At 39.5% G+C, this 15,541-nt stretch overlaps 1 protein-coding gene across 1 annotated transcript in view; it reads left to right on the top strand.

Annotated features, from left to right (window-relative positions):
- Positions 1–15,541, top strand: part of ITPRID1 (ITPR interacting domain containing 1) — a 67,736-nt gene that overhangs the window by 9,740 nt on the left and 42,455 nt on the right. Inside the window, 6 exon segments of the mRNA XM_060156172.1 lie at positions 4,410–4,461; positions 6,605–6,691; positions 8,106–8,308; positions 11,482–11,654; positions 11,656–11,767; positions 11,770–12,050. Coding sequence (XP_060012155.1) covers positions 4,410–4,461; positions 6,605–6,691; positions 8,106–8,308; positions 11,482–11,654; positions 11,656–11,767; positions 11,770–12,050 — 908 coding nt within the window.

Raw genomic sequence — 15,541 nt, 5'->3', positions numbered from 1 at the left:
GCTATCTTGGGAGGACAAAGAAATGGAGAAAATATCAGAGTCAAGCACCCAGAGAAGCCAGTGTGGATTTGAGCAGGCTTAGCAGGCAGGCTTATGTGGTGAACACAGGTGCATCTGTAAGGGTCCCACCTTCTACCTGAAGAAGCTTGGGGAAATCTGGGGTAACAGGAGCAGCTTGTTTGTCCCATGATGGCATTCCCTAGGTGTCAAATTTGTGCTCTGATCAGAGGTCACAGACTTAAATGCTTCTGTGAGCCAGGCAGGTGAATGCTAATGAACCAGGCAGGCGGGGAGACTGCAGAGAATTGCAGGGCGCATCACCTCCAGCAGATGTTGCCCTGAAGAGACCTGAGCCAGGGCTGCTGGATCTTCTGGGTTTTAACAAAAGCCTAGGAATACCAATGCTGAGAACTGGGCTACCAGCTTCAGGTTCATTATTGAAAGCAGGCAAAGAAGCAAGGGCCTGACCCTGACTAGGTTGTCCTCAGGTTCCAGGAAGTTTACCTTACAAATTAACAAAGTGGAAAAAAAAAAAAGCTAAAGTAAAACCAAAGAAAACTCAAACAGGCAAGGAATAATAGTTTCACACTGTCCTGTGCAAGACTGAACTGTCAGCGTCCAACACTGGGAAGGCCAGTTCCTGTTTCCACAGTCATCAGGAAGTAAACACGTAGTAATGCTAAAAATGCCCCTTGGTCTCCCAGGACTCAGGGTGTCCAGGGAGTGAAAAATGGAAATGAAGCAGTGAAGCTAATTGATTTTTGATAATTATGTTACAATTTTAAAAATCAGGCTTGTCTTGTGAGTTTCAAAAATTATATCGATTTTCCCTGGCTTCATTTTCTCCAGAATCTAAGCTTGGCAGCAGAGAAGGCTATGTGTCTGAATATATTGGATAGAGATAGACATTTGTGTCATTTTAAACAAGATCAAAAAGAAAGAGTATAGAGTCTAACAAAAGATGTAAAAGCTATATCTGTATATCAGTAAGTGCGAGATTCAGGTGAGGGGGGTCAAACATCCTGCCCAGCCCCTAGCTGTCAGCGACGGCTGGGCCTTACAGGGCCCGCTGATGCTAAAACTGTGTAAGGCTTTCATGTGTGTCATCAGACCAGAAAACAACACTTCGGTGAACTAGCCAGGTCCACTTTGCACGTTCCTTAGAAAATATGTTTCTTTCAGGGGCTTCCTTCCCCTTTGGGGCTGCCCTTGGTTTCTTGGCGACCAGATTGCTCCTGAACCTGGACTGCAGAGCTGCAGTGTGTGTGATCCGTGGAATATGGCTCCTAGATCTGTGTGGGCACTAGAATCTCATGAAGAAGCCCTGACTGAAGGGATGTGGAATTTTATGGATGACTTGGATGTTCTGTGGGGCTAGGGTTTTTGAAAACTCAACAAGGCTGAGCTAACTCTTTTCATCAGTATCTGAAAATGGTTCATTTCCTGTCTGACAGTTTGAGCAATTCACTGTGGCCACAATGCCAGACCCCTGGCCTGGACGTACACATCCGTTCACATGTTCTAGGAAATCCAGAGCAATAGCAGACAACCAGAAAAGACTGAGGCAGTGGCAAGAGTGGCGGTACTGGCAGAATATGAAGCCAAATGTCCTAGAACCCCAGAGTATTTTATGCAAGAGCTGCTCAGAAATTCCAGAATTCTCTGGATGAGCTAACTAGGCACAAATGGAGCCCGCCTTTGTGAGATACATGCAGAGCAATAGATGGAGATGGTGGGGGCAGGGAGAAATAGACAAAAGGTTGCTGAAAATGATAAATATTTATTTTAACCTTCCATTTTGGGCAACCTATTATTTAATTCATCAAGTCATTACAACGTGACTGCCAAAATATTATACCGTGCTGGCATCTATAACATGATTAATAAGGTGGCAAATAGGCTTTCTCCCATGTGACAACTTTAATCAGTTGGCATTGGCTTTATGATTTGAGAAGGTTTGAGACTGAGTTCAGTGAGCAAGAGTGCTGCAGTGGATTAGCAATGCCTGCCTAAGTGAGCGATTTGGTGTTGAATAGATGAGTTTTTCAAACTCTGGATTGTGGAGGTGACTGACAGAGTGAAGGAAGAGCTAAATGGGAGACCACTCTGCCCAGAACAGCACTCCTTTTATCTATTTAAATTACTAGAAATTTGCAAAAGAATTCCACACTAAAACCCATAGTTTTAAAACTACTGAGGTAATGGGCAAAAGACTGGAGTTTGGATTCTAAGCTAACTTCTAAATTGGTGCGTAAGTTTGAGTCAGATATTTTAACTTACATGAATGACTGTCACCAGATATCACATAGCACATTTAGTAAATGTCACATTTGTATCATAATAATGATCATTCACCTTGATACTCCATCCTTGGTAGTGGCTCCTATAATGTTCTATGAAGCAGTTTATTCTAAACTCATAGTTTATTCTAAACAAAGGGTGAAGTTTGTTTATTCAAAAAAAAAAAAAAACCACTCATGAAGTTTACTCTACACAAAGAATGGCATAAAAGCTTCATCTCATTCAATTCCTGACAATTTTGAGAGCCTACCTAGGCTCTATGAGAAAGTGGTGTCATTGATTAATGATGTCTGCTATGAGAGTGAGATTGAGAGTGGTAGCATGGAGATATATATACTTTATTTTTAAACCTTTATCATAGATTAATATTTTTCACCCTATATAGCTCTTGTGGTGACAGAATTCCATTTGTTTTCTAGGGCAGAACTTACTGTATCTGTTTTCTCATTACCTTTTAAAATTGTAGTTATGTATTTCGGACTTAATTAAGAATCCACTATTTGCTCACACCTCAGTAATATATCTCTAGTCTTTATCTTTCTAGACCAGTTGCCCTTTTCCATTCGGCAGGGTCACTGAACCTTAAAAAAAAATGGCTGAAAACTATGAGTATTCTTATCTTCACCCTCAAAATTTGGTATTCAGAGACAAGTTCCCAGATACCTTGAGATCTATTCGGAGACCCCCTACCCAGAGAGGAACTCTGGCTCCAGACTGAAGAGCCTTTTATTATTTTCCTTTTTTATGTAGGTTTCAATCATTTAAGCTTGTTTTTCCAAAATCTCTCCCAACCTGTGTTATATTTCTTATGGTGAAGAACTTTACATTCTCATAGAAGTGCTGGGTGGTAATACTTCCAGTTTGATACATGTCACACATTTGCGCCCAGGAGAGCCACAGTGAGAGGAAATTGGAAGCCCTGGGGATGGAGTGGGGGACTTCTGAGGAACTGCCTGTCTTCTGAACACTTCCTTCTGCAGATGTCTACCGCAGTGTTACCTCACAACACAGGTTCTGAGTACCGCTTCGGTCCCTGAATAGGCCTCTCTGACATCCAATATGTAGCTCTTCTATTCTGTCCTCAGCACCACTAACCAGGCAAATGGACTTTCAGCATCGTCCTTCTCACATTTACTTGTTTGCTCAAAAACTTTTTATTGTTTTCCATGTCCTAACACGTACATAATAAACTCTCCTTTCCAGCTTTCGAATAAGCAACAAGACAATCTGTTGACAGCGTAGTGTCTTGAAAAGAAACAACAGCAACAAATAAAAATAAGCTGTGGCACCCTACTGGCCATGGGAAATTTATTTACTCTGAGCCTCAATTTATTTCTCTTAAGTGGGCATGAATGATACCTATTTCACGGATAAACAGATTGTGCATGTAACATGCTTAGCACATTGCCTCACACAAACTTAATGTTAAATAAATAGTAACTATTATTGTTATAATCAATAATAAATGTAATGATAAATTCCTGGATCTGCTACTTCTGACTGTGTGGTCATGGGCTCATTACTCAACTTCTGTGAGCCTCAGTTTCCTTATCTGAAAAATAAGAATAGGTCCTAAATTATAAGACTGTTGTAAGGATTAGGTGATACAAATTAATGGAAACTGCTCCGTGAATGCTGGGTTCTTCATGTATTCTTTTGCCTGTCCCCATCCTTGCTCCTCAACCTTTTGTACCAGGAGAGAGTATTCCAAAATGCCTTGTGATCTAATCAGCCTATAGCCCTATCACTGTGCTTGGCACTTGCTTTAGACACTCTTCTTTCATAATGACACCTCTTTTCCATTTATCAAATTCTCCCCATTCTTAAAAATCCAAGACAAGTACTATTTCCTCCATGAAATCTTTGCTGACTACGTCATTTGCCACTGACTTCCCCCTTCACTGAGCAAGCACCACATTTCTTCAAGTGCTTGTCACACAATTTAGCCATTAATTACATTCTGTCTTGTTCACTACAGAGATGCCTTTTATCTCAGGCTGATACAGTCTTGGATATGGAAATCAATGCCATGTTGGTTTGTTGGAAGGTGAGAAAACCTTCCTTTAGAAAAAAAGGAAATTAAGCTCATCTCCTCTTTTTTGTTGCAGTTCCTTTTCATGAACAAGGAATGGTTCAAATGCCTATGAAAGACTACAGGAGGTGGGTGACAGAGTCACTGTTATGTCACTGCAGGATGTTACAGCCACGTCTTTCATAAATGAAGTGGAAGTGAGGAGGTCTCTTTATAATGCCATGGATCTTGGGATCTTGTCCCTGTTTTAGCCACAGTGCCTAAACCATTTGTACCAGCCTCGAGAGAGATAGAGGTTCTTTAATTGTCATAAAGGAGTGTGCAGATTAACTCAGCAAATGCTGGCTTGGGGGGAGTTTAATTAAAGCATCCACGTAAATGGTATTCTACTAAAATTCAGCTATTCATGAGGACCTGTGCATGAAGTAGTTACATTCATTATTTTCATATTGTCCGTTATTATCACGCTGTTTGCTGGACAAGAATGCCTACAGTTTCCAATGTTAGGAGTTTAATTAAAGCATCTGTGTAAATGGTATTCTACTAAAATTCAGCTATTCATGAGGACCTGTTCATAAAGTAGTTACATCTGTGTTTCCATATTGTCCATTATTATCACCATATTTGCTGGACAAGAATGCCTACGGTTTCCACTGTTAGGTAGAAAGCATTTTGAGTGTCCCTAATATGAGGAGAGAGACTAGGTCCCAAAGGGGTCTCAACAGCAGCAGGAACATCACCTGGCAACTTAGTAGAACTGCAAGTTTCCAAGCCTCACCCCAGTTACATCACATCAGAAAATCTGGACGTAGGGATCAGAAATCTATGTTTTTGCAAGCCCTCCAAATATTCTGAGGCCCACTCTAGTATAAGAACCACCGGAACAGACAGTGTGCTTTTGGGGCTTGGGAACTCTGCTTCCCATGCTCTAGTCACTCTTGCCTTCTCCGGATAATTCGAACTTGTCGAAAACCAAACGTTCAACACTGTATCCCTCTACCTCCTACCGATTCACACCTAAAATGCTACTTTGGCATAGTTTTTCCCTCTTAGAAGATTAGATGTTTTTGCTACTCACAGAATCATAGAGGCGTGGGGACCACAGAAATCTCTCAGGCAACTCGTTTTGTTGAAGAGGAAAATGACAAGTTAAGGTCAGTGACTCACCCATGCTCCTACAGCTTGATTGGAATTGTGACTGTACGTGGACTCTCCTGGATCCAAGGTCAGGGCAGTTTCTGGGTAGCTCTGCTGAACATTATAAAATAAAGTGTGAATCTCAAACACAGAGTGAAACAAAAATTATGGCAAACCTAATGCAAACGGAGGGGAGGCAGTAAGTGAAAGGTATCTTCTTCCTGCCTTCCAAGGCTCTCAGCCAGCTCAGTCATCTGCTAAAACAGAATCTTTATTATTGAGAAACATGCATTTTCTTAGCCTTAATACAGAGAAGCAATTAAACAAAGAAGAGGCGGGGCCCAGCTCTTCTTACCAAATGTGGACCAGGCTAAGGCAAATTCAGGAGCCCATGTAAAATAACTTGGTCTCCTTGGGAGAATTGATATCAACATTGTATTCTTTGATAAATTCCAATTTTGTGCCCACTTGCTGTTATATTTGACGAGGCTAGATATGTTATGGTATATCTGAGCCATATAAAACTGAACTATATTATAACAGGGTTCCATTCTGTTTGGAAACCCTTTCAGATGACTTGCATTGCAGGCCTATTTGCAGGGAGAGATGCTCGTGTTTTTTTTTGCCTTTGCCATAAGAAAGGAGTTTGTTAGTGTTGCATATGGATGACCACAGGAGACAGCACTTAGAGAGTGGTAACCATGCAGTATGAAACCCTCCAGCACTACGAGAATTCATGCAGAGTTGCTTCAGTGGTTGCTTGCTCTACCTCTTTCATCACATAATTTTAACTTGTTCCTGAAAGTTGGTGCCTAGCAAAGCTGTATTCCTGAAAGGTTCCCCAATGATTTGCCATCTGTCCAAAGTGAGACATTCTGTCACCTTTATAATGAGTACTTGTGGGCACCTAACACTTAAATTCCTACACCTTCTGTAACACAACGCTCTTGAAGAGAGGAGCAGTTCTTCTGCTGCACACTCTCTCTTCTTCAAAGGTGCGGCCATTACGAGATTATTAGAAATAAAGAGGAAATGCAAATGTTTGCTCTGGAAGGGAGTCACAGTGACCTCCCAGGGCACTATCTAAATCAACACATCTCATCGTTGGTATTTCCCCCCCTCCCCCGACTGCAGATCTCTGCATCAGTGTTTAGAAACTCCCACTCTCTCCAGAGGGACCAGTTTCAACTCTGGCCATTCTGCTGCAAGTATACCACAAAGGTACGTGATTTCCGGGCACTTTTCATCCAGAAAAATCATTCTCTTCAATGATGGATTTCATGAAATTACAAATAGGCACTTGAGAAATACTTGTTGAATGGATGGATGAGAGAATGAATAAAGGATTTCAGAACCCCAACTTGCAAGAACGATGTAAAAGATTCAGTGAAGGTGGACTAAATATCTGTCAATGGGGAAATGGCCAGTTAAACTATTGGCCCACCCACTTTATGGAATTCTATACAGTGATAAAAGGAATAGGCAGAGATAACTATACTAACTTGCAATGATCTTTAAGTCATATTTTAAGAGGAAAAAAATCAAGATGCAGAAAGATACATAGAATGTGTTACTGCTTATAAAGCCAACAAGTGAAAACTATAAAGCATATATGTAACTACATAAAAAAAAAATGTCTGGAAGGATACACATAAATTCAGTAGGAAGGCAGTCAGGATTTGCAGGGGTAATGGCCAAGGGGAGAGAGACCCTTATGTAGGACATTACAATTTTTAACAAAGTGAGTGTATTTTGTCTTTCTTACCTGATTAAATATAGATTTAAAAAAGTAAATAATATTGAAAGTATTTTTAATGACAAATCAATCAGTAATTATATTCTTGGCCGTGAGAATGTGAGCCATTAGAAAGCAGGACTATATTATTTTTGTTCTTTTTTGTGCCTTAGGTGCCTACCAGAGAGCCTAGAACATGACAGACGTTCAATAAATATTTGTGTAAATGGGTCGTCAGTGAGGGGAAGTGAGCTGGTATATATAAATATAATTTCCACATAACTGCAGGGTATCATTTTAAGTGCCAGCACTGAATAAAACAAGTTGAAAAAAGTACTTCTTGTTTCTCAGCCAAGTCCAAAAAAATACAGAACATATTTTAACCTCACCTAGGGGCTTAAAGTCATTATTTGTGAACATTAGTCCTGTAGTCTCCATTTAGTGATATCCTCAACAAATCTGCGTGACCGGGGATGCCCCAGACTGATACTCTTTTTAAATATTCTTTTTTTTAGTCTACTGTTTTCAGGGTTGATTTTTTTTTTCTTCTGTTTCATATTGCCATCAACTACCATTTTTTGTGGTTATCACTTCACTGCCTCTGGTTTTTGTCCCACAATCTCCCTGCCATATCTAATTTAACACCTGCTTGTTGTGAAATGGAAAACCTGTTAAGTAAACTCATTTTAAAGTACAGACAAGCGGTCCCTGAGCGGGGGTGAAGGACTGTCCTTTTAGGAAGTATATATGAGCTCTAGGAAATGCACCATCTGTTTGTCTATTCAGATTCCTCCTTTACTCAATTTCTGGAAGATTGGGTGGGTGAGGTGACTAGGAAAAAAAATGGCTTTTGGTTAAGTGAACTGTTACTGGATAAAGATATTCATATTTTTACTGCAGCATTCCTGAATGGCTGGAATTTTGGGAAAAAGATCCAGTGGAGATTCTCTTGGATCTGGGGTTTGGTGCTGACGAGCCAGACATCTACACACGAATCCCAGCCAGATTCCTGGGTTGTGACTCAGCAGCCAGAGGAATCAACATCCGTGTTTTCCTCGAAGCTCAAAAGCAGCGAATGGACATTGAGAACCCTGACTCGTACAGTAAGTGAGGACCACGTGGCGTCAGAACCTCAGCAATGGCAATGAACAGTCAGATGAGCCACAGTATTAGGAGGGATGGGCCAGGAGATCTGTACAATAGCAGTCAACCCCAATATCTCAGTGGCTTCAAACAGAAACAAGTTTATGTCATGATCACTCTCCATGCCCACTGCAGATTGGTGTATATTTTGGGAGGAAGAAAGATCTGTTCCATGATGTTTTCCTTATCCATGGACTTGGCTCAACTATCTGGAACATCACTGGTTGTAATGACAGGGAAAAGGTGGAAATAGAGAACGATACTTGGGTCTTAAAGCCTCCTGCTCAGAACTTACACATATCGAGTGTGCTCATTTCATTGTCCAAAATAAATCATGTGGCCACATTTAACTCCAAAGGGGTGACAATGTGCAATCGTACCGCATGCCCAGAAGGAAGACAATACTGGTGAACAGCACTGATACATACCATAGCCACAGACCCAGAGGTCAGAGCAACCAGGATCTGGCTCATGAGTCACTAAGTGACACCTTAACTTTCTCATCTGTGAGGCTTAGAACACTGCTTATTTCCACCCCAAGCTGTAATTGGTAGTTATAAATCTGTCATATCTTCAGATTTGTGGATTAACTGTGCTTAAATCTTATAGTTATCATGCATGCTGCAATTTTTCTCCAACTGATGGTCAATGGAATACTTTTCTCTAGGACACTACTGAGGATATTCTTCGAGTATGTGTACTGTGCTCAAATAATTTGAGAGAAAGATGGCTTACAGTTAAACAGGTTTATTTACTGCAGGATTTGTTTAATATGCTGAGGTGCACTCTCAGTCTTCTAGAGGGGATGCAGTGCAGCGTTTTCAAAATCATTTCAGTACAGAACCTCTCTTAGAGGAGCATTAAAGAACATCTCCTCCGTGGAATAGAGTTTGCAGAATTCTGGACTGCGGAACATGCCAAAATTCTGTTAAATAAATTCTTCTAAATAAATAAATTCCCTGAAAGGAAGGTCAAGTGAGATGAAGTGTTTCTCTCAAACAAATATCAGGAACAGAGGTTTTACTTAGATTTTTCATTTCAGTTTCTGTTTCCCCTGCTTTCATATGGGTGAAATGGGTCTCAGAAATCTCAGCAATGACATTTTTTAAAAAGAGTATGCAAAACGGAAGGTGTTGCAATGTAATGTTTCTTTACCTTTAGAAGAAATTAATACCGTTCTTTGTGGTCTCCTCCTCCAGGCCCCACAGAGATGCAAAATCTTTGATCAGTTATTTATTTGGGGAGAATAATAACACTTACCAATATTTGAGGAGTGATTGAGCAGATCTGTGAAGTAAACATTTCACAGATGAAATTGACACATGGATTATAGGGAAACCAGGAGTTGGCCCCTGATCCAGTGACTGCTGGCTCCCTCTAATTTCCACCACTTAGACCTGTGCTAATAGAGCACGGTAACTATTCTGACTCAACACTTACAGTACACCTTCAACTCGAGAAAACTGAGAAAGTCAAATGTAAAAGAAGCAATAGTAAAATTAGTTGGTTGTCCCATAGACAGAATGGAAAAGTATGTCTCCTTCAAAGTCAGTACAAAACGTTCCAACTTGAAGGGATGAGAATCAGTTGGTTCATTGTTCAGTGTACCTCAAAGCAAAACAAACAGACAAAACCCCCCATCCAACACTTCACACTATTATATTCTCTGAATTGCCTGAACCAATTAAATTGATAGGTTTTATGTTAGTCTAAGTATAAAAATCTGCTATAGAAAGGATACTAAGACAATCGTAAAAGTGGAATTACGATTCAATCATGCTCTTGAGCTTACAACTAAATTTAAGGGAGAAGCGTAATCAGAATATTTCTGAAAACATCTGGAACCCAAGAGTTCCTCTAGGTCTTGACAGAATATCACAGTCCTCCATAAGACACCCATCACATTTTTTTGGAGTAGAATTATGAATGGTTAATATCTTCCACTTTCAGGTGAAGAAAACAGGTAGGCATAATGATTTGCTCATGGAGGAGTCTGTAGCATTGCTATGATGGTGCAAACAACAGAACAGAGGACAGCATCCTTCCTTCCACACCAATGGGCCTTTGGCCGTTGATGAGCTATGCAACCCTTCATGCTATCACTGGGGTTGAAAGAAGGCTGTGTAATAAAAACAAAATGTTCTGTTTCCATTACTGTGGTTATACTGTCTGGAGATACCAAAAATATTTTTTACAATTTTTTCAAAGTGGCAATGCATCCCCAAAATAGCCCTTACTACATTAGATCTCTCCCACATACTAATTAAGCCAATTCTTGCATATTGCCCGAATGAGTGAGGCCAGGTGGTTCAGAAAGACTTACTTACAAGTTGAGGAGCTGGTTTGTTTGGAAAGGTAAATGGGTTTTCACATTAATGACTATCACCTCTTGGAAGACTGAAGACAATACCTTCCCTTCCTGAGCTGTGCACATTTATTTTAACTGATATGTATGTAGCATTGTGTTTTTCACAACAGATGTGAGAGATATGTAAGACTGGTATTATTATCTTATTCTCCAGATGAAGAAACGGGCCATTTACTATGTGCCAGGCACAAGATTAAGCACCATGAATCTATCAATTCATTTACTTTGTGGTCACACTTTCAGTGACTGGTTGACCTGGGATTTGGATCCAGGCCTTCTGATTCCATATGTCATGATCTTTCCACACTCTCAGGTGAAGGGTATAGATGGATATGATGGAGGTGATGATGAGGACGATGACTGCCTCAAGCTATGGAAGAATGGAAGAATCTCCAAGCTCACTTCATATGAAAGAGCTGGGTTCACTCTTTGACATTTACTTTAACACATGACATTAATCTCAAGATTCAGCCTTGCCTATAGTTTTTATAGATTAACACATAAAGACTATATGAATCTATATAGTCATGCATATTCAACTAAATATAAAAGGCATTCTCTTTCCCTATGATACAGTGATACCTTGTTATGTAGGGGAATCTCCTCCTTGATAATCAATGGCACACACTAAGGAAAACTTGAGTTTCAGAAACTTAAAGTCCTTCCCATCTTGAAAATCACATGAGTTAACAAATCTCTTCAGTTTTTACCACATGCATGCAGTTTCGTTGAAACTAAAAATTGTGTGTTGCTTGTATTGTTCAGGCTGTTTCTAACAGCTGGAAATATTGGATCATGTGGCCAGTGCTTTCTCATCTTTGCTGAATGATGTCAACATCCTGCAGAACAAAGCTAAAGAGGAAGATGAAGGGAAAAGCATGCAAAGAACCTCAGTGAGTGAAGCCAAAGAGCATCGAAGAAGAATGGGTGAACTTCTTTCGGATAGGTTCAGAGCAGAACACTAGAAGGGATTGTAGCCTGGGAGTACCACAGTCATTGAAGATGAGAAACAAATTTTCCATCGTCTCTGCAGAAGCAGGGTGTGGAGCAGAGTTGCCGTGACAAACAAACATGACCAAAGTCATTTGTCTCTTTCAGCAGAGCACTGGTCTCTTCAGGCCTGTGATGACTTGACAGCTTGTGATCCTCCCCAAGCTCTTCTGAGCAAGCAGTGTCCTCACTCATCCATGCGGGCCAAGCAGGCTCCTCCTTCCTGTGTGTCTGAGGGGTTAGTCAAGGACAGAACTCAAAAGGAGAACTCACTTCAGACTAACAAACTCAAGAGCTTGTCTTGTCTTGCAGGCAAAGCACCAGACTCCTTCGAAATGGAAGAGGTCAGTGTACTCAACTTCTAAGGGAAGTATCTCCCACCAAGGCGTCTTTTGCCTTCCACCCCTCATTTAACCCCTTCATGTTTCAGCCCTTCAGCATTACATCTTATTCCAAACTTCTGTTTAATCTAGGACATTTAAGGTCATTCTAGTTACTTCAGTCAGAACTAAACTAGTATGAAGCCAGCCTTTGCTTTCTCCCTTTTCTTTTCCTTTTTTTGCTCACAACTGAATCCACAGGTTATTTTTCTTTGCTTTTCCTCAATGTTTTATTATGCATCTCAGTATACTTTCATCTACTCTCTAACTTTTCATGTTTCACCTTCTTTGAGGGTCAGTTCAGCTACTTCCCACTAAGTGAAGCTAGCGCACCACTCTTCCTCTGTATTCTCATAGCCTTGGCATGGAGAGCTTGTTACAGTAAAGATTGTGTGTGTGTGTTGATTACACCTCCCCCGCTGGACTCTCAGCTCCTTGAGGATTAGATTTTATCCTCAAGGGAATATGTCTTGGGAATATTTCCCTTGCAACACCTAATGCAGGGCCTTGGACAAAAAAAGTAGGGACTTGGGTTTGATAGCATTTTATTTGCCTGCTTGCTTTGGGATTTAGTGATACTCACATAGCTTGACCTCCATTTCACACATACTCTTTGCCTCTTCATCCCACCTTCATTCACACGTGCTAATTTTCATTGTCATTTAGATGGCATACCCAACTGTACTTCAAAGTCTTTAAAAATATATACACATTTCCACTCATCTCTTTATTCTTTAATTACAGAGAAAGTATAGAAGAGCAAGGCTTTTTCCCCCTTTTCATGTAAATTGTTTAGAAGTCGGGTAGGATATTTATATGCCAGTCCCAAGGTCAGGCCACTCTTTCGAGCCCTCTACAGGTGAGACACTCTACATGTGAGCCCACTACATGTGAGACACTCTACACGTGAGCCCACTACATGTGAGGCTCTGGGACACAGACTCTGCCCTCAAGGTAACCACAGTGTAGTGGCAGGGATAAGCACAAAAACCAATAACATGGTAGGGAGAGTGACAGCTATGCTGATAAACTTTCATGTCACTAAAGAGACAAGTTTGGATATCTGGGGAGTAAGAAAAGGGGCTCTTAATCAGCCAGGGGGCTGAGACAATCAAGGAAATCGTAGGATGTTAAAGCTTAACAATAACTTGAAAAGAAGTCTAAGAATGCCTATTGGTAGGTCTCCCCATCCCACAAAGAGATAAAAATTGCCTCAAAATATATAGCTGTTAATGATCCTAATAGCTATGTGTATATGTTTTTGTATGCATATGTATTATGTCAAAAATTATTTTAAGAACCTTAAAATATTAATCTGACTTTAAAACAGTAGCATAAAAATGAATAAGAATTATAAATGGAGAAAAAACAGAGCTTTGGTCAAGTGCCGTGATTTGAATACAATCGCAGGTGGCACTAAAAAAGAGTATTTTCTTTTATTCAATCTTGTAAAAATTATTTAATTACCAAACTAATAGTTAAATTACTGTAAAGACTATAAAGACAATCTGCAAGTCATTCTTCAGTCTGTGTCTATTTCCTAGGATCCAAACAGGAAATTCACCCAACTCCAGCCTGTTGACAAGCCTCATTAGACTCCACGGTCCCCTTGCTAAGCTTCTTCTGCATCAAACTATACTGACTTAGAGGAGAGCAAAGTTCCTTGTATGTCATCTATATGTAAGAGTACAGGGAGAGATAAATATCATCATATTCAACATAAAGAGCTAAGAAAAGAATGTTAGTCCTTGCATGGCAAACTTTCAAATATTCTTATATGACAATTATTCAAGGAAAAGCAATACGTATTAGTATATATAGGTGTGGTAAGGGAGAACACACTCAGACACCAAAAATAAAATAAAAATAAAAATAAAAACCTCACGTTTTGTGGCATATAGTGGGAACTTGGTAAATATTCATAAACGAGTAAATTAATATTAGAAGTATTTGATAATTTAATCTGTGAGTGGCTTCCATATAAAAACAAAATATTCTGTTGAACTTTGAAGCCAACTTTCTTTGTGGTGTTTCTTTAATATTTGCCCAGATTTGTGTAAGAGGCTATATGTATATATAAGGCAGAGAGAGCCTTCAAAATGATATTTAAAAACTCACTATTTGAATTTTGTTTTCTTTTTTTTTAAATGAATTTATTTACTTATGTATTTATTTTTGGCTGCATTGGGTCTTTGTTGCTGCACGTGGGCTTTCTCTAATTGTAGCGAGCGGGGGCTGCTCTTCATTGTGGGCGCGGGCTTCTCATTGTGGTGGCTTCTCTTGTTGCAGAGCACGGGCTCTAGGCGCGGGGGCCTCAGTAGTTGTGGCGCACGGGCTTAGTTGCTCCGCGGCATGTGGGATCTTCCCAGACGAGATCTCGTTAAATTCTTAACCACTGTACCACCAGGGAAGTCCCGAACTTTGTTTTCTTAAAAATGTATATTTAAAATATTAAATCTTCATCACACAGACTGGGAGAAAAATATTTCTTTCACTCAATACCAATGTATGAGTAAATGAAACTTGGGTAGGTTGTAGCTTAAACAGGAGCTAATGCCAGATTTAATAGTCATTTTTTAATGGCAAATTTAAAAATATAAGAAATGAAAACTATGTGTGAAATTGGCAGATTTTCATGGCAGTTAAAACATAAACCAATGTACTTAAATATCTACCTATCAGAATTTCAACTCTGATTGGCCAAATTCTGCCTCCAGATCACTCTATGATGTTTTCCCTAAAGTCCTACTAAAGGCTGAATATGGTAATATTTGGCTCACTTCTCAAAATTATGATTCCAACCAAGTTGTACATAGATTTTTAATGCAAAAATCAACATTTTTGTGTTTAATTTTACTGAGTTAAACTGAGTCTGTTCCTTTCTTTTTTTAATTCCCAAATATATTATGAGAATTTAATACTTATGAAACTTCTGTAACTGTAGACTCTCTTAGGATGCTTCTTTGTATCTACAATATAACATCTTTAACCTTCCCTCTGGCTTACATACAAGGACCCTGCTCTCTGGAACTCCTATGTAAGAATGTTACCCATAGTATTAAACAATGCCAGTCAGCATCTTGTTTAGGTGAGAAATGTTTCAAACATTATAATTATTTTTTTTTTTTTAATAACTTGGGCCCAGGTAGAATAACCCAGGAATACACCTGGTTTCCATTTTACATTATTGGGAATTTTTTGTTTTTCTTTTTTTTAATAGATGAATAGGTACTTCACATTGCACTAAGTGGATTTTTCTCCAGGATAACAGTCACAGAGAAAAAATTTACTTATTATACTGAAAAATTTATATGGTGCACACTGGTTTGAGTTACAAAACCAGTAAAAATAATGTTAAGAAGTATGTCTAATCAATTACAAGTATAACGTACCTTCTGTGAAAAAAGAGATGAAGGATTAAAAAGAGGGAATAAATATTTCTTCTTACATTGCTG

Source organism: Lagenorhynchus albirostris, chromosome 8, assembly GCF_949774975.1.
Source record: "Lagenorhynchus albirostris chromosome 8, mLagAlb1.1, whole genome shotgun sequence".
Lineage (NCBI taxonomy): Eukaryota > Metazoa > Chordata > Mammalia > Artiodactyla > Delphinidae > Lagenorhynchus > Lagenorhynchus albirostris.
The sequence above is the reverse complement of the archived record's forward strand: the minus strand, read 5'-3'. Positions and strand labels throughout refer to the sequence as shown.